This window comes from Olea europaea, chromosome 21 (assembly GCF_002742605.1).
Source record: "Olea europaea var. sylvestris chromosome 21, O_europaea_v1, whole genome shotgun sequence".
NCBI lineage: Eukaryota > Viridiplantae > Streptophyta > Magnoliopsida > Lamiales > Oleaceae > Olea > Olea europaea.
The window spans coordinates 17,184,136-17,203,848 of record NC_036257.1 but is presented as its reverse complement, the minus strand read 5'-3'; the positions used below and the strand labels follow the sequence as shown (position 1 = coordinate 17,203,848).

General features: G+C 33.7%; 2 protein-coding genes across 7 annotated transcripts in view; both read right to left on the bottom strand.

Moving 5' to 3' along the window:
- The window catches only part of LOC111370961 (probable sugar phosphate/phosphate translocator At1g06470), an 11,033-nt gene extending 1,748 nt beyond the window's left edge, over positions 1–9,285 (bottom strand). For 2 of the 3 annotated variants that reach the window (XM_022992882.1, XM_022992880.1), the window contains exons 1-11: positions 9,088–9,285; positions 8,028–8,708; positions 7,747–7,913; positions 6,258–6,343; positions 5,435–5,484; positions 3,996–4,063; positions 3,144–3,244; positions 2,976–2,988; positions 1,151–1,335; positions 835–921; positions 25–119 (exon numbers count right to left, since the gene is read on the bottom strand). In XM_022992882.1, coding sequence (XP_022848650.1) covers positions 25–119; positions 835–921; positions 1,151–1,335; positions 2,976–2,988; positions 3,144–3,244; positions 3,996–4,063; positions 5,435–5,484; positions 6,258–6,343; positions 7,747–7,913; positions 8,028–8,566 — 1,391 coding nt within the window. In that variant the 5' untranslated portion in view covers positions 8,567–8,708; positions 9,088–9,285. The remainder of the gene's footprint in view (positions 1–24; positions 120–834; positions 922–1,150; positions 1,336–2,975; positions 2,989–3,143; positions 3,245–3,995; positions 4,064–5,434; positions 5,485–6,257; positions 6,344–7,746; positions 7,914–8,027; positions 8,709–9,087) is intronic. The other variant, XM_022992881.1, reaches the window with a different exon arrangement.
- Positions 9,286–16,979: 7,694 nt separating this feature from the next.
- On the bottom strand, positions 16,980–19,548 carry LOC111370960 (heat stress transcription factor A-4b-like). Of its 4 annotated transcripts, none has more exons than XM_022992877.1 (3): positions 19,283–19,546; positions 18,760–19,131; positions 16,980–18,326 (listed from the first exon to the last, which is right to left on the bottom strand). In XM_022992877.1, the coding sequence occupies exons 2-3, from the start codon at positions 18,973–18,975 to the stop codon at positions 17,253–17,255; spliced, it is 1,290 nt and encodes a 429-aa protein (XP_022848645.1). In that variant the 5' UTR covers positions 18,976–19,131; positions 19,283–19,546; the 3' UTR covers positions 16,980–17,252. The 4 variants fall into 4 exon arrangements, with proteins under 4 accessions (XP_022848645.1, XP_022848646.1, XP_022848647.1 ...); XM_022992878.1 differs by having other exon boundaries at positions 18,760–18,996; XM_022992879.1 differs by lacking the exon at positions 18,760–19,131 and having other exon boundaries at positions 19,283–19,548.
- Positions 19,549–19,713: the final 165 nt, after the last annotated feature.

Sequence of the window (19,713 nt, the reverse complement as noted above, 5' to 3'; positions counted from 1 at the left end):
CCCCAAGAGAATACGATTACTTACTTGTACCAGTTAAATAAACTGACACCAACAATTATCGTCACAAGACCAGCCCCTTTCAACCAGGTGAACTCGTCGTGGAAATAGAATACGGCAACCTGACATGTTATTGCCCAGGTTCAATAATTAGTTTAAAATTTCAAATAATGCTAGCAACAGAAGACTTAAAATGTAGATGTTCAATAATTATTTTAAAAACGAAAACAATGCTAGCAACAGAAGGCTTTAAATGTATGATCAATATCAACTTACAGAAAGTAGCCGAAAATATGTGAAACAAATGCTAGATTTCTCGTCAGTTGAACTCTAATGTTTTAAATTTTGCACAAAAGGAGATCGACTGAGTAGTTCTAGAAGTTACATAAAACTCATTTCTCATCAGTCTAATGTTCCAAAGTTGATTTGAAATTTGAAGTAACTTGTCGTCTTTATTCAGAAAACTGATGAAAATAATTTCTTTCGACAGAATACAATTTCTGGAAGAAAGTCATTTCTATGGCCATTTAAAAGTGAGGAAATCATTCAATTGTGAACGTAGCGAGTGGTTAAACATACTAATTAAGTGCAAGTCTACAACTGATTCAATAAAACATGGACTGGAAAATGGTGAAGGTGAATATCAATTATCTACTAAAATCCATCAAGAGGACTCTTGTGAATGGGCAACTCAGTGTTACCTACTGCTAATGCAAAACAGATGTGAAATTTAATACGTTGAAGGTAAGAACAAAGTCTTGAACTAACAATTATAAGCACAATATAGTATATTTATAAAATTCAGGGAAAAGTAAGCTAAAAAAATTGCTATTAGACCAAGATAGTGACAGCCTCCTTGACAACCCCAGCTATTGTTACTGTTACTGCACTAGTTACTGATACTAGAATGTATTCCGTTAATACCTGCAATAAGAGAAAGGGGAGAAATCAGAGATAATTTAGCGGGAAAAAGTATTTATTTATTGCCCATCAAATGCGCTTTTCAAAGAAGAAAAACACATTGAGAATAGAAAACTGGAAAGCAGAAAATGCTTTGAAATTTCATGATATCTGATGGTTTATTGCAATATCCCATTTTGTTTCCATATAAAATGGAACTTCATCACATAAACATGAGAATTTAGACTCCTACCATGAAGAAAGCCAAAGTTCCACCAAACAACATCAGCAAACAACTTCTTGCGATATGCCGTGAGCTGTCAAAATAATCGCTTGCTCTGAATTCATGCCATGGATCCAATATAAGAGAAAGTAGAGCAGTTGAAATCGCCATTATTGGGGTCACATAGCTCATTAAAGTGAGTGGATTTTTGAGACCTGGAAACACACACAGAGAAAAAATAAAAATAAAAAATCATAAAATAACGACATGTCCAAGTAGGTCGGATATAAGCAATCCAATGAGGTCCAATAGATAAAATACTGGTTCTGTAATATAAACTCTTAATTAAGCTCTTTGGTCCACATATAACCACATCAAAACAAGGCAATATAGAAATATAGGCACTGTTTAAAATATCCCGACTAAGGTGCACTACATAGGGAGCGAACAAAAAACGCTTCAGGATGCTGCTTGTGGAGTCTCTGGAAGCACACATCTAAGCTAAGTGAGGCACATACCTCAAGGCTTGTGAGGTATGCGTAGACCCTAATTCTCCAGACTTAATAATTTCGCTTTAGGAGTGGACAAACAAAACATTAAAGATTTTGATTGACCCACTCTACAAATAGCCCATTATCCCATTCACCATTACTAAAACATTAGAAAATCTGATTAACCCCCTTAGGATCAGAGTGAAACATACATAAATACAATCTAATAATCCATCTTCCGACAAAAAGCATATGCTGATATTCCTCTTAATTTTTATGGATGTATTTAAAAGGTGACATAGCATTTTGATATTTACCTTCACGAGGTCTAAAGTTAATATGTAAGTATATGTTGGAAAAAAAAAATAGAAATAAAAATAAAAAAGAACATATACTGGGTGCCATGACTGCACTGAGGATACATGCCAGAAAACCAAGTATCTGCCTACTGTGAAAGTTGCATAAATGTTCAGCTTTAAGTCAATATCCATTTGCTTTAATTATATATAGATTGAGCAAGGACATTTGAGGAATCATTATCAGAGCTAAGCAAGGACATCTACGAATAAAAGGGAAATATCAAAATGCTATGTCACCTTTTAAATACTAGTAAAGGTGCCCTGTGTGGAGTATAATTCTAATAAAGGTGCAAGTACATGCAGAGAGGCAGTAAATATTGGAGATCATAAAATACCTATGTGCAAAAAATTTTACTACATAGGCATTATACTTCATGGAGGGGAGGAGAAATTTGAGATAATGCAGCTCGGGATTAATTCTATTTGAATTAACAGGGCCTGTTCCTAAGCTATTACTTGATCGAGAATTTTGCGGGATTAAAGTCTATGGGGGGCAAAAAAAAAGAAAAGATAAATAAATAAAAATTAAAAAAAAAAGGGAAATACCATGGGGAATTAAATTTATGGCTATTTAACAAATTTAAGTGTGGTTGAGATGAGAAGAGGCCCCTGCTTGTCTTCCGTTAAATCAAAACTCTTTTTTCTCAAACTCATTTTCAACTACACATTCACATAATAAAATATTTTGCACGTGAACTCAAAACTTTTTCCACTTATTAACAACACATTATTCCAAAATAAATAAAATAAAATAAATATTTTCCCCCAAAAAAACTCATTTTAATGGAAGACAAACACAGGCTAAGTTTTAAGATAGATTTGTGGTGAAAACTAGAAAAACTAGAATTGGAAAAAGAAATTATTACTGAACTAAATATATTAAAACTGAACTTTATTCAGCAAACAAGCTTATGCTGAATATATAGATGCAAATACAAACAATTTAATAGCAGTATCGTTTAGTATAACTTTTACATTAAAAGAGGGGATACCTCTGAAGCTTACCATATACTTCTTTCTTCATTCCAGTTTAGAGATCAGCACAAATCAATTGATGAACAAAGGTCCAAGACCACAAAAATTATTGTGAGCACATGTAACATGAGAATCGAAAATAATAGTAAGAGCAAAACATGTTCAAAAACCAGTACAGATATGAGCATCTGGTCTCACCTGAAGAAGGATCTGGGTCATTGTCCAGCGAAAACCAGACATAACAGCAGCAAGCATAACGAAGATAAAACCCCAAAACTCAAATTCCGTCCCCTTTGCAACTGAATTATGTATAAAACAGGTCATAGGTAAAGCAAAGACATGATTAAAAGCATCTGAAACAGGAATAAAATAATTTTAGAATTTTTGGCACAATCATAAACGTTTATCGCAATTAAGACAGAAGAAAAATATAAAGTAAAAACAGAAAAATAAGTAATCAAGGAAATCAACTACCTTAGTCATTTGAATAGTAAAGCCTTGAAGATTAAAATAAGACGACTTCTGTTGGCCATGGAAGAAAAATTAGGTACTTTGTTCTGTTTAGGTATACCAATATTGCATGTAATGATAAAATTCATAAACTTCCTACTTGTAAAAGTATTCAAGGTAGTCTTAATTTGCAAATGTACATGGAAAATATGTGAATCATGTCATAGAATCAATTATTGCAAGATGTCAAATCCAGCTTCTGACAGATAACATCTTCCATCAAGCAACTAGACAGAGAGAGAGCAAGAGGGAGAGAGAAATAACAACAATAAGATTGTGAACTTGTCAAACTTATCACTGTCCTTTACTAATTGACACAGTGAGATGCATCCCAGTAAACAAAAAAGGTAAATTGAGGAATCGCAACAAATTCCCCATATTAATAAAACTTTGAATTACAAAAGAAAACACGCAATTCTCCAATTATACATATAAAAACTCTTCATGATTGACTCAAATCTCCCCTATAATAGCTATATGATCAGTAGCATTGCATTAAATTGTATATAACAAAACCCAACATATGATGCAGTATCATACCTGTCAATAATATTCCAACAGAGATGACTAACATGATACCAAGCAGCTTAACACTTGGAGACTCCAGTCTTCATAAAAGGTATTTTAGGTTAAAAGCCATATTAACTCAGAAACAATAGAAGATGCATGGAATGTATATATCCCAAAAAAAAAAAAAAAAAAACTATAGTACAACTACCAGAAAATTGTCACGTTTCATATGCAAGGGTAACAGAAAAAAGTACAGTAATTTGGAATTCCAAAAGTTGACTAAGAAGCATTCTAACTAAATCATTGCAACCATCTTCGTATAAATTATGGAGCCAGCCATCTTGGTCTTAGCTATTTCTTAAACTGCAAGCATTCATCTTTGTTTACTTCTAAAAGCAAACTATATATGCTACATCGCTCTTTCTCCCCACTACTTCCAGAGACTCAAAGATCTTCATACAATATGGAATTTTTCTTATCCAATCTCCTGCAGGTGCCATGCCTACCATTTCAGGTATATATTTAGTCCTAACTTTGCACATCCTTGTCCGACTAAACCTTCCTCCTTGAATCACAATTTTTTATCAGTTATGTTATACTTGGCATCTGGTGATGCAGACCACTAAAAGATCTGGCCAGTCAAACTTTGTTATAAGAAAGCGTACTCGCTTTAAGAGACAACATTCATCTTCATGGGGAATTGGTGACTATTAGAAGTTTCAGTTTTCCTAAATATTATTGGTGTGGACAAGTTTTCTTGCATATAATTATTAATTCATTAAAGTTGTTTGTGTAGTTTAGGTCATGTAATATTATCACCCAACACAATGAAACATCTAAATGAGAAGCATGTATCAAGAGCCAAGTTAATGGTGTATTTGTGATAACATGTAGCAGGACTTGTTGACTATTAGAAGTTTCAGTTTTCCTAGATATTATTGGTGTGGACAAGTTTTCTTGCATATAATTATTAATCCATAACAATAAGTTGTTCGTGTAGTTTAGGTCATGTAATATTATCATCCAACACAATAAAACATCTAAATGAGAAGCATATATCAAGAGCCAAGTTCATGGGAACATGTAGCAGGACTTGTGACACATTTTACTCATGTCCAGTTTTTCTTTTCATTAGTTCATGGTTCAGGAACCATGGTCTTCTGGAAATATTCCAGCAAACTGACTAAACAACTACCATATTGTGTTATTGTGTAATCTAGTCCATCGAGATTGTACTTCTACAGGAGAATTACTAGTAAAACATTGAAACAAGAAATCATTTTGATGTAGCATTTTATCAAATTTAAAATAATCTACATATTGCATGACAAATTGGTCTTTCACATCACACAAAAACAATATGAAAAGAAAGATAAAAAGATCTGTTTGAGTTCCAACAAAAATGATCTTAACCCATATACTTGGGAGTTACTAAAGTAATCCAATTAGGTCAATTTTTAGAGAAATACCTGAATGCGAAGGCAAAAATAAGAAGAAATACTGGTGCTGCTGATTTACACTGCCATAGCAAGATAACGGCTAAGAAAAATAATATGCTACTAAAGACATTTTATAGATACAAGGGAAAAGATACCCTACAATAGATCATCAGTTGCTTTAAATATTAAGACCGACAACATTGTATAAGCTCTTAAATCAAATGGGCCCAGAGTCTTGCAACTCACTTGAAATATATAGAGATGACTATGAACTAATTGTGGTAAGTGTATGAATAAGCCTAATACGCAATGGGCAATCAAAAATGAGCCAAGCATACAGATACAATTTACTTTGGTTTTATTAGTGATTCAGCATGTGCAGTGGTAGGGTCTTCTTCTTTTCTTTTCTTTTCTTTTCTTTTTTTTTTTTTTTTTTTTTTTTTTTTTTTTTTTTTTTTTTTAAATCTGCAAGGCATTTGTACAGTTTTAGTCTTACGAATTAAGACATGTAAACGTGACTTGGTTCATTTAGAACATGATTGTCTTTTTGCCAGCTGGAACGTACACATCGTATGACTTGCTATAAATACTGTTGCATAATCTCTGTGACAACTTTTAATTCTCAGTAAAACATTATGTTTCTTAGCTCTCGTAAGTCTCTTCAGACTAGAAGTTTATATATATTGTCTTAGACATGCTGGTTTATCAATTCCCTACGTGATACATACATGAAGAAAGTTGAATCAAGACCACACAGATTCAAGGCCTAGACACCATTGTCCAGTTCCAACTTGAAGCGACTTAATCAAACAGTGATTATTGTGGTAAAAGATGGTGAGGAAAGATGACCGACCATAGTGGCGAATGTAACAGAGATGAAAACAAGGGATGCATTGCTCAGATTAACATCCATTGCAGTGCCGAGGGCCGTCGGTACAACTGTGAAAGGCAAAGGCCATCTGTAGCATTAGTTGTTAGAGAAGTTAATGATAATAGGAAAGTCTAATTAAGAAAAAGCGAGGATATAAATTCAATTCTAACAGTCTAAAAGCTGAGATAAATCCAATACTTGCAATTTGAAATTCTCAAATTCTTATGTGAAACACATATAGGGCCTAGATGAAGTATTAGATGCACGAATCTAACTCATGCCTCTTACATCAGTTAGAAAGTAAGGCCTCACACACTCTAGAAGCACTCTAAATATTATCAGCATATATAGTGCTCAATAGTCAATACAAATAACAGAGCCTAAAAAGTAATGGGTGGATCATTTTTTACTGAGAGGGAACACATAAGTAAATAACAAGAAAAAATAGTTTTTTTAAGTGTTGTATACTTTTTCAACATCATCAACATTAAGCAAACATAAGTAGATGCAGCAAAATAAACAATCTAGAGCCATTGAAGGAAAAATTTCCACCACAAAAAAATAAAAATAAATTTAAAATCATATAACTAATGTAAAGCCAAATTTTAGCTCCAGTTTGACTCAAAAATGAAGCCAAGTTCCCATACGTTAAATGAATAAGTTTTTAAATCTCTAAATTAAATTAAGTGGAAACTATTAACATGTATGTTACAAAGTAGATCGGAAGATAAACAAAGGTCCTACTAAGTTTGCTTAAGAATTCTACAAAAGCATCAAACTGCCCATGATCTATTGCGTAAAACAAACAGTTAAAAATACTCGTCCACTGCAGTTTCCCATTTAAGTTGCTCTTCTTCAGGAGGACAAAGATGAAAATGAAGTTGCTCATATGATGTATTGATATGCATGCACATGGAGCGAATCAATGAAGCAATAACCCATCAAGTACTTTGTACCTAATTAATGTGAAGCCTATAGTGAGAAATAGAAACTTAGAAACCATAAGGTATATGGGGGCATTATATTCCTTAAAACTATATAGAATCACACTAAAATATGCTGAGAGAACTCATTTGGGCACTGCTCAGACATTAATTTGAGGTTCAGCGTTCGCTATGCTCAAAGAAAACATCACTTTCACGCAAACGTGCAATACTTCGAGACCTTATGGAAAGATGAATCAACATCAAGCAGTGACCAAGCAATCAGTTCAAAAAATTATTTTTGATTTTTGACTTAATTTATCTTGCATTTTCTTAAAAGAGAAAAGGACTGAAAACACTCAGTCACAAAGGCTTTCAGAAAATAAAACCTATGAAAGCCATTGTATGAAGGGACAGTCACAGTACAGAAATCATTAACATAATTACTTTATTTAACGCTAATTAAGGGATATGAGAAACATCGTATGCTGGCTCTAAAGAATCCAAATATGGATCAATAATTGTAAAGGGAGTGATTTTCCTGTTACCTCTCATAAAGTAATCCCTCCATGACATGTCAGAGGATTGAAATCTTTCAGACCAAAACCAAGTAATGGCCTTTGACAAAACAGCTTGCATTGTAAAGTGTATAGTATTCATCAGTAAGGGAGCAGGGAATTTCCCTAGATGATCCCCTAATAGAGTTTTATTATACCTGCTCCATTGGAAAAAGATAAATAAATAACATCATCTTAAAGTACCAATGCGTATGATAATATAGGACAAAAACATCTATCTAATATTTTGATTAAGCACAGGAAGAACTTACAGTGTCAAGAATGTACTGAATGTGTACCACATGAGTATAAAAAACAAAGTTTGCAGAAGATCAGCAACAGAAATAGAGTTCTTCGAATTTGACCTCGATGTACCACGGTAATCCATGTAACCAGAGCCATTTGCCCCAGTACTAGAATATCTGTGATCATTTTTTACTCTATTTTCAATATCAAAGGGCTCATAATTCTTGTTCCCATTTCTCAAATCATTAGTGGATGCATCGTCCACATCACTACTACGATCCATCCCTAACTGGAGCTTGCTTGAATGGTGTCTCTCTCCCCCTAAATATGCATTTTCCAACCCACTCCGTTGTACCAAATTCTGTTCAAAATTGAATTCCTCAGAATTTACATCCTCATTTTCTGATAGAGATAACTGGATGTTCCCATCCTCTTCACTCCAGCCCGAGAATGAGGGATCCCGCCTAATCAATGACCTTTTATCTTCACTAGTCAAATTGTCACTTTCACTTTCTTCAACTTTTTCAGTATTCGAACCAAACTCTATCATTGCCTTTGGTATCATCAAATCCAGTTCAGGCCATTGAAATCCTAAAATCTAAACCACATAATTGCTGGAGCCACATAATATTTTCTCTTGATGTGGTGAAACAGCAAATAATGCAAACTTCTCTGAGCTCAGAATTAATTAAGTTTAAGTATTAAACCTGAAAACAAAACGAAAAATTTAATCTGAGTCGTATATTTCAAAAGTTCCAGTCTTGCAACCTAAATCAATACAGGAAACACCAAAAAGTTAAATCAGATGTTTCAGACAAAAGAAAACCCAGAAAGCTAATCGATACAGAAAGAGTTTAATCAGATTTTTCAACAAAAGAAAGCCCAAAATCTAAGATTCAATTAGTAAAAACCCAGAACGCAAATCTGATAACAAATGTGCGTGATCCAGAACTATAAAAGATACTATTTTTCAAATACAGTACAGAATATAACATAAAGTCAAACATTTGTCAGCAAAGAAAGAGGAGGGGAACTGACACTGGCAAGAAGAAGTAACTATGAATCAAAAAATCTGCAGAAACATACCCGAATTAATTGATAGATTTGAAGAAATTAACAGAAAATATGACCTGGTTTTTTTTTTTTTTTCTTTTTCTCTCTCTGATCGACGAGTTTATGTGATTTACGATTTGATCGGATCTGTATTTTCTTCATAATGGGTGTAACAAGGAAGGTTATGTTTGGTCTCTGAGAAATTTCTGTCGTCGGTTAGGCTGTTGACAATTTTGGTAACGAATTATTTAATTCAAGGTCAAGGAACACTAAACAACGTTTACACCATAAATAAGAAATTACTGCTTACTGTGTTCACAGCATCAGTAAAATTGATAAAAGTTGGTATATTTTGATGAAGTGCAATTTATTTTATGATTTGCTATATGATCATATTTGATCATATATTTATACAATAAAAATTTCACATGTATACCAAAAAAATTTTTCAATATTTTAATCACACACATTCCTAAAAATCAATATTCAAAACTACTTTTCTACAATAATGATTGTCAAACAGGCTCTAAATATATGTTGAAAAGTATATAAAAGTGTAAATCCAACAAAATGTATAGTTAAAATATTGAGCTTGTTTAGTACAGTTTAAAAACCAATTAAAATCAATTTTTTGACCGTTATTTTACTATTCCAACTGTTATTTTTGAATTTTTCTCTCGTAAGACTCACTTTATCTCTAACGGTCAAAAAATCAATTATCAAAATTCCTACCAAATAAGCACATAGTTTGATCAGTTTTTTAATAAACAAAAGTTTTATTAAACAAGCATGTAAATATGAAAATTAGGGTCAGGTCACAAATAAGACTTCAAGTCGGAACAATATAATTTTAAATGATTTCACGGTTTGATCTCTAACCTTAAGTCAAGTAAAAGTTGTGTATAATTTTAATGTTCATGTTGAGAGCTTCCGTGGTATAAATTTAAAACTATACTCTCAAATGTTGATGATCCATAACCACATCACTTGATGAATTAGGGAGCCAGGCACTGATTTTTCATTCTCAAAGTAACATATGTTGATTTAGAAAATGTTTTTGTTTTCACAGCATTTAAAATTAAATCATCACTAAAGTGACATAATAATCATCTTTGAAAAAAGAAAAATAAGACGGAGAGGGACATGTAGCCTAATTTTGAGCTAATAAACTTATAACTTTACCTATCAATAAATTGAGAAACAAAGATGAAATGCCATCTTCATACTTTTTGAGACCACATGTATGATCGTGTATTTTGTTTCAGTGTCCTTGTATTAAGCTAGTAATTATTCAAGTCTCAAATACCCGAGCCAAAATCTACAAAATGAAGCTGGTAAAGAATAATTTACTTTTTAGCGGTAGAATTGTTGGAAAAAAATGAGTGAACGCTCACTTTTGGTACAATTTTTGGTGGGACTCGTTGGTCCAACTTGAAATATCAAAGTTGATATGTGTTCTCCTCCGCGAGAACATTGAAGTCATGTATTTATTTGCCAAAAATGAAGTTCGGGTGAATGAGAAACTAGAGTTTAAAGTGGACCATTGGAAATGGTCTAGGTTGGTGGGAAAACTATAATTAACTTTGTCCCACATAGAAAAAATATGGAAATCAAAACCACTTTATATATGACTATGCATTGAAATGGTATGATCATGTGTAACATAGAGGCTCTCTCCACGTGCTCGCGCAGGGAGTGCAAATCATGGATAGAAATAGCCTTCGGACCTTGAATTTGCGTACGGGCGCGACCTGCGGACTGAGATAGCAAAAACTGGCCAGTTTGGATTGTTCACGTTTTTTGTGATTTTTCCAAATGACTTTTGAGTGTCTGAAATTCCTAAAACTGCAATGGTTAATGCGGAAACTAATGATCAAATTCAGTCTGTATAATTTCACTCAATTTTCAGCAATTTATACACTGCAATTTTCGTCTGCTTCGTACAGTTCTATTTTCTATTTTGTTTCGTTTCCTCCTATGTCCATTCCAGTAAAGTAATATTGTTCAAACACTTGCCTAGTTCGTCGAAGTAGAATTGCGATGCTCGGATTCTACTGGTTACCGTTGTATCCTGGGAGATAGGCGCTCGAACTAAATCTCTAGCACTACGGTGAGGGGACGAATTTGTCTTAAGAAAACTGTGTTTACACATGTCTCGAGGTTAAAAGTTTATTTCCAAATATATATGCTTTCAGTTTGAGTATCTGCGCTTTAATTATTTGCAAATCTACACGCTTTCAGATTTCATTTAACTTTCTGAAATTTATACTACTTTTATGTTTCTGCAAATAATATAATTTGTCATTCTTATTCAAATAGTGATTTAGATAGTAGTCTGTATCTAAGTAATTTGTGAAAAAATAATTAAGAAAAAATTTATCTGAATTTATTTTGAAATTGTGTTTGTGCAAATTATATGAAAACAAACACCTAATTCTATGTTATCTGAAGTCATTGTATGAAAACAAATAGTTGTGGAAATTCTATGTTTAATTCTCTACCAAATACGGTCACTGTCATATACGGTGACTGCTTGTCAAATACGGTGAGTTACACTGTCAAATACGGTGAGTAGTAAACAACTACTGTAAGCAGCTGCCAAATACGATAAGCAATTGCCAAATATGGTAAGTGTGAATTCGGTGTCTAAAACACAAATACGGTATATAAGAACCTGATTCCACTCCATACACTACCGATTAAATATAACAACAAGAACAACTTCAGTCTTAAGGAAAGCGATGAACACATCAAAGAAAACTCGACTCTTACCATGGTTCCAAGGACACACAATTTTTTCCTCGGTTGAATTTACTATATGTTATTCTACCTCTAGCATCTGGAACGGCCTCAGTTCACTACAAAATAAAGTGTTATGGCTTGATATCGAGAGCTTTCAAAGAATGCAACCAAGCTTCTCTCTGATAGAAAATGTTGTTCAATAAATCAATAAACATGAGTGTGGAAAGAAAGCGGAGATGGGAGCCAATTCTTTGCCCTATGCGGTAGCCATGTGGTCGCATGGCCATTAACCGAAACATGGAGGTCGGGCTTTGTATAAACCATGCGACCGCATGGGAATACAACATGTTGTTGCATGGTAGTGTTAGAGGCGATTTTTTATTCAAATTTAGCAGCCTTTCACTAATACTTTGGCACCACTTCATATAGCAATGTTTCATGGCTATAAATAGGTGATGATCATTCTAACATTAAGAAAAACACTTGATAATATTTGTGATCATAATCTTCATTCCACAAAGAAGAAATCAAAGTCTTCTCATCCATATTCAGTATTTCCTTTGCGTTCTTCAAGTTTTGGAGAATTTTTACAAGTGTTTAGTATTAATTCTCTACAAGGCTTGATCAATCCTTTAAATCATTTGTCGTGAGACCCTTTAAGCACCAAAATTTATATTCGAGATGGAGCAAATATTGTTTGAGGACAACGATGTTTTTGAGCCTTCATATTCATTATGATTTTCTCCTTATTTTAATCTACTTGATTATTTTATATTTTATTTCTTCTCCAAACCCCGATGAGGAAAATTTTCCAACAATCTTAAATAATATTTTGTGCGATGGAGAACGAAATCACTTTGGCAAGATAAGTTAATGAAATCCAGATCCTGGTTGGCATATTTGATGGGCGAACTTCTTGTGAAGGATAGTACAAATTGAAGTTTTTGTTGATGGAATTGAAGAACTCCTACATTCTAATTTCAGATTTGGCGACGCTACCGAAATCAACAATTATTTGGCGAAAGAGATCTGGAAAGGTTGAAAAGAAATTATTTCATCGAAGAAATGAATTCAATTCCGGTGATATTCATTTATCTTCTAAAATTCCACTTAGATAAGTCGATATAATGATCTTCTCACATGCAATTTAGATGTTTTGTGAAAATATATGCATGTTATCAATGAAGATATCCCTAATGAATTTTTCATGATCATCTAGAATTTCCTATTAGATAAAGGATGCAAAATATTGTGTCAATTATGAATTGCATAGTTATATAAATTTCTTGTCTGATATATTTGATGAATTACAGCATGTATGATTCTTAGAATATGCTTTATTTATGGAATTTGGTCTTATATGCAATTTATGGGGATAATAGAGGCTAATGAAAAATTATTATGTGTTGGTTGGGTATCAACATAACATTGAAAGATTTATGTGATCTATGATCTACTTCGCTAAATTTACTGCATGTTGAGTATGAAAGACATGCTAAAAAAAATTGTATGAGATATTTGAATATGATAATATTTCATCATTTTATATGATATTCACTAATTGGTGTATATAAGTGTTTATTCTATTTTGAGTAAAGTGCATGTGAGGAAGTTGTATGTTCCTTTGGTTGGAGAATATTTGGAAATATATTACTCGCTTGTGCTCACTTGAGAGTGCATATTTTGACGTCCTTCCATATGGTTAAATGTGCACAATTTTGATGGCAAATTATTTTAAAGTGAATTATTATGTGGCTGTAATTGTTAATCAAATTGAATGGAAGTTGGTTTATTTTTAAACAAGTGCATATGGCAGTTTTATTAAATAATGACTTTTCATTTTAAATGCAACTTAAATCAATTATGGTGGCAAATGGATTTATTTGGCATGGTGACTGTTCCCAGGTGCTTATAATATATTATTTCAGAATTTTGCATATTTTGGCAAATTCCACAAGTAATTTTCATTCTAATTGCATTGGAGTATGTACGAAATTTAAGTTTGCATTCAAATTTAAATTGCTGAATTCTGGTTTCTTAAATTTGGTACCAAAACAATGTGATCCCATTGTATCCATTTATTTGGTGTAAGAAAGGCCAAGAATTTTGAATTGTTGATTGGCATGAAAACAGTTGCTATTTTGCAACCATTTTGGTTGTCGGTTTATTTGGGAACGGATGCCAATAGAGATTTGTATCTTTTCAATTCAAAAACCATTAAATGGTGCCTATTTTCATCTATGGAAAATAAAGTGAATATGTATCTTGTTATTCAGTGTGATATAATGCTGTCTTGTGAAAGTGATAAATCGCAATTTTGTAGATCAAGAAGCTCAGTCTTATTAGTTGTTGAATTTGACTATAATCGTGAAACCAATTGAATTTGGTTTAAGCTTGGAAAAGTATAGTCGGTCTATGAGATGACCTTGATCAAATTGTATGATAAAAAAATTAAAGTAGTAAGTTTGAAGCACATAGTGACCTAACGACTACTATTTGATAATATCTAAACTTTCACGAATATTTTCTAAGTGATAAGTGAATTGAACTATAAAAGAGTTAATAAACTCTCAGTTCAAGTATAATCCCAAAAGCGAGGGTTAACATATTGATGAACTCTACGTTCGAATATAACCCGAAGTGTGGTGGTTAACATTAAATGCTTGTGAATTTGCATGAGAAGTTCAAAAGACAGGGATGCAATATTTCTAAATTGCATATGTATTTCTAATTAAAGAATTGTGGGGGTAACTTATTTTAAAAGGTTACTATTACCTTCTAATCATAGAAAAATATCTATGAAAGAGAAAATATAGAAAATCCTTTACAAAGATAAATACACCAAGCCTAAGTGGATGAAATGGTTGATCATGGAACCAATGGCAATATTTAAAGATCATTGAAATAAATCGATGATGTGAATCAAATACCCATATATGAAATCCACTAGCAAAAGTGATTAACTAGTACAATGATTGATAGAAATCTTCCAACCATGTTTGGATATAAATAAAACTTTAAATAAAGCGAGTGAGAAATAAAAGATTTTCTTAACGGTGACAAGTTGTATATATCGAATGAATCGATCGTTGACTAGCTATATTTGATAAGATACTTAAGTCACAAATAATAAAAGTCTAGACATATGAGTCTTAGACAAAACATTGCAAAGGAAATTATCAAAAATGAAATAATTTTCGTAGAGAATTTAGCGGATGCTTTAAACTAAAACCTATAAATAGAAATTTAGAGGCTTCTACTTTGAGTAGGATGAGTTAAAACTCCTAACCTAAAAAGGTCCACCAATGACGGCAATCCTACTTGTCATTACTCAAAAGGTAATCCATGGATTCAAAGGGTAACAACAAGTCCTTTGATATGTGGATAGTTTCAACATTATATAAATTCGCGATAATTAAAATAATGTTGGTTGTTACTAAAGTGAGGTTGAGTTTTAAACTCTTAATAAAGTTCAATGCAAAAAATAAAAGTACCTCTAAAAGTAACAAAGGTGCTGAAAGAACTTTATCTAAACGAACTTCGAGGTGGTGCCCTCGATAGAAAGTTGGAGTTTTTCTCTTAAAAGTTTGTTAAAAATGATAAGCGCAATGTCATATTAGCACTAAGTGAGATTAAGGAACTTGAAAACACGTAATGCTCGTGTGTGTGTGTGTGTGTGTCCTTACCAGTATTGTCACATGGAATAACTGGCTCAAAACTTCACGCTCTTTGATTCCAACTTTATTTTGTTTGGATTACACTATGGTTAGATTCAAATCAAAAGATATAATCCTTAAGCATGAGTATTGTATATTTTGAATATGAGAGTTTATTGAATTTTGAACAAGTGGGGGATTGATAGAAAATGTTGTTCGATAAATCAATAAACACGAGTGTGGAAAGAAAGATGAGATGGGAGCCAATTCTTTGGCCTATGTGAAAGCTGTGCGGTCGATGGCCATTAACCGAAACATGGAAGCCGGGCTTTGTATAAACTATATTACCACATGGGAATATACCATGCGGTCGCATGGTAGTGTTGGAGGCGGTTTTTGATTCAAATTTGGCGGTCTTTCACTAATACTTTGGCACCACTTCGTATAGCAATGTTTCATGGCTATAAATAGGTGGTTAATGATCATTCTAACATTAAGAAAAACACTTGATGACATTTGTAATCATAATCTTCATTCCACAAAGAAGAATCAAAGTCTTCTCATCTATATTCAATATTCCTTTTGTGTTCTTCAAGTTTTGGAGAATTCATAGAAGTGTTTAACTATTAATTCTCTACAAAAGATCAATCCTTCAAATCATTGCCGTGAGACACTTTAAGCACCAAAATTTGTATTCAAGAGGGGGAAAATATCGTTTGAAAACAACGATGTAACGTCGTATTTGAGCCTTCATATTCATTATGATTTTCTTCTTACTTTTATCTTCTTGATTATTTTATATTTTGTTTCTTCTCCAAATCCCGGTGGTGAAAATTTCCAAACACTCTCTTCTCAGTTCCCCTCTCTCTCAGAAGAGTAAAAACAGATGAAGGATTGCAATAGCTACTTCTGCACAATTAGATGCTTGTGAAAGAATAATATAGGACACCAAAAGGTTTGCCACAAAGACGCCGAAAACTGCAACCTGCAGGCAGTCTCAGCATCATACATGAAGGGGATGAGGTATGACATATACAGAGAGAGAGAGAGAGAGAGAGAATCCCACAAGAAAGTGGTGCAAACGGAGTAAATTAGCTGATATAGCACCCGCTGGCCTGGAGTTCCAATGCCTCGGGAAACTCGTTGAGATAGATGACAGCACCTTTTCCGCTGCTCCTTACCAGGAGGGCAATCTTCTATTATGCCCTTCACGTCCCACAAGGCCCAGAAAGAGATGCGTTTTTCTCTCATTTTTCCTTACTGCAATTCTAAATGGTCACACTAACAGAACCTCAATTACTTTTGAGGAACTCGGTGTTTTCTTTTCAGAAGCATTGGCTTGTGGAAGATGGATGCAAGAAAAATGCTTATGCTTGACCATTTACTTAGCCTCCATTTGGCAAATTTATAAAAAAAAATGTGTATAATAATGAGCAATATTTATGAATGTCAGATTGAAATAGACTTTGACTGAATTTATAAACCATTTATAAATTTCTTTCCAAATGGAGGCTTAAAAGAACAGCAAGAAAAATTAGCAGCATCATATAAGAAGTAGAATTTACATAAACAAAGAGAAAACCAGAGGTGCGGTCAATATTCTGGCTACATAACTCAACAAAACCTGTAATCTGCAATCATATAGATACAAAAGAAAAAGTACAAGAAAACTAGCAAATATAAGTGAATTCAAGACCAAAATGGTGTCCATCTAATATATAACATTATGACATTCTTATATATCAGAACCTTCAAATGGCGGTAACTACCTCTGGCCAGCCATTGAGATGTCCTCTCAACTCAAGCAAAATGTCCCATCTGTGGGGTAAGCTTCTCTACATTCCACCAAGTTCTGCGTGCATCTAACGACTCACTAGGATCTCGCGTATCGTCTAAATCTCTTCTTTCTGAATGTACCTCCTGAGTTCCAGAACCGGGTGCCTCCACAAGAAACTGTTGCCAAAAGACATCATTAGGCCCAGCTGACACAGAGGGAACCGTTACATCTGGTTTTAGGTCTTTTGAAATATCAATATCATGAACATTAGTTGGGCTCATATTCACATCAATTCCCGACGGTGCAATGCAAATGGATGATATTGCAAGGCTGTCAACACAAGTAGAACATGCAGCCAGCTCGGGGGAAGAATGAAGATCTCTCGAAGGAGACGAGGTTATATGACACTTAGGCGAGCAAGTTTGGCAAATTAAATCCGAGTCTCCAGATGATACAGGCATTTCTGTAATAGTGACTGGTGAAGGCTGGGGGAGCACACTGAAATCATGAAAATCTTCAGATGGAATTTGATTGATCTCATGGACAAACTTCTCCCAAAAATTTAGGGAGGAATCCAACTGGTCAACTAATTCTGAGTTCAATGATGGAAGAGATGAAGTACTTGGATTCTCTGCTTGGAAAGTCATGATTTGGCTATCTCCTCGGGTGGCTTCATCGTGCAAATAATTCAAAGCCAATAACCTTCTCTTTTTGTTATTCGACTCCAAATGCTCCATGAGATTAGAGACATATCTAGGTTTTTGCAACAACTGAGCCAAGGTTGTCATTAACTGCCGCTGCCTGTGATCAATATTTTGCAACTTTTGCCCTAATGATCTAATTTCATATTCATACCCCCGATTCTCCTGCGCACGCCTCTCAACCTCCGACTCAAGCAAAACCTTTTCGTGTTTTAGCTTGTCAATCTCCTTTTCAAGCTCCTCTCTTTCTACATCAGTTAATGGAACTGCATTCCCCTGACCCGAATGGCTATGTATTGGCTTGCGCCTGTGTATATTCTTTAAAAGATGTCTCTGTCCACGAATAAATTCTTCATTTGCAAACTCCCATTGATCAGGATCAACCTTTCGAAAACCCTACACAAGGTAAGGAAATTTAAGCAAAATGATCTCACAAGAACCAAGTTAAGACTTAAATTTAGACTACAAAGCAAAAATAAATATGAAGTGAACAAAATGCTAATCCACCATATCTTTCATCTCTATTCATTATCCATCACATTATAAATAGTTACACATACTGATACTTCAACTATGTATCCTAACCTCGACTACATTAGTTAACAAAATCAATCCTGCACCATTAATTTTTGTTCAATATTCATGGTTTGCCAATTCAAAATCCATAAAATTCAATAAGTAGTGATCAATTTAGCAGACTACACTATGTCCTACCATTTTCCATTTGAAACTCAAACCTTCCACACACAAATATACACCAACACAAAATACAGTAAAAAGTAAAAATAAAAATTTGGGGTTAAGAAACTGCACTAAGCAAAGGCCTTACATATGTATTGAGCTGCCTAATGAAGCTGGAGAAATTATTGTGCTTGAAATACTTAGGCAACAAATCTCGAGCAAACTCCGGAGGGTTCCACACAACGAAACTATGCCCAGTATGACTCCAAGAAACAACAGGATTCGTCAAAGGATCGTCTACCATCTCATATGTCTTAACCAGAAAAGGAGCGGGCGCATTAGAACCGCCATTTGCTACATCCATCACTTAACTCTTTAGTATAATCTGTATATTTCACTTCACAACAATCAAAATTCTTGAATTATCTTCTTTCCAATTGAGATCAACTATGTAAATCTTTTCCTCAGAACCCTTAAATTATCCAAAATCTTGACAACCAAATCCAGACCCCAGCAGACCCTAAGATTGAAAAGAAATTTAAACCCCCAAAATCCAAGAAAATTTTAAATTTCAACAGCTCAATTTTCCCACAGAATCAATCAATTCTGAACATCAAGAAATTAAGTATAGGAACCAAAAAGCCAATAATTCTCCAATGATAAAAACCAACCTCGTGGAGCATCAACGATGATTCTTGAACAACAATTGGACAATTCGAACACAGCCCATGAAAGAAAAGGTAGGTTTGATACAAGATTCTTGTAGAGAAAGAAACCTAACCCCAAATAGAAAATCTATATATAGAGAACGGATCAAACGTTCGATTGTCAAAATTTGTCTTGACTATGGCAATAAGCGAGGAAGAAAAGGAAGAGAAGACTTGATTTTCAACAGCTCGTGGAGAACTGTTCCTTATTAAAAATTAAACAGGTTAAAGTGATTATTGTTTGCGTTGAATTTTCAAAGATTCTGTAGTTTTATTTTAATATTTATTTGATTTGAGAGTTGAATTCAACTTTGACGAGGAACACAGCAGTGGACTATGGACTCCTTGAATAGGAAAAGAAGAAAAGTCTGGGAAAAACTTTTGATTGAGCAGCC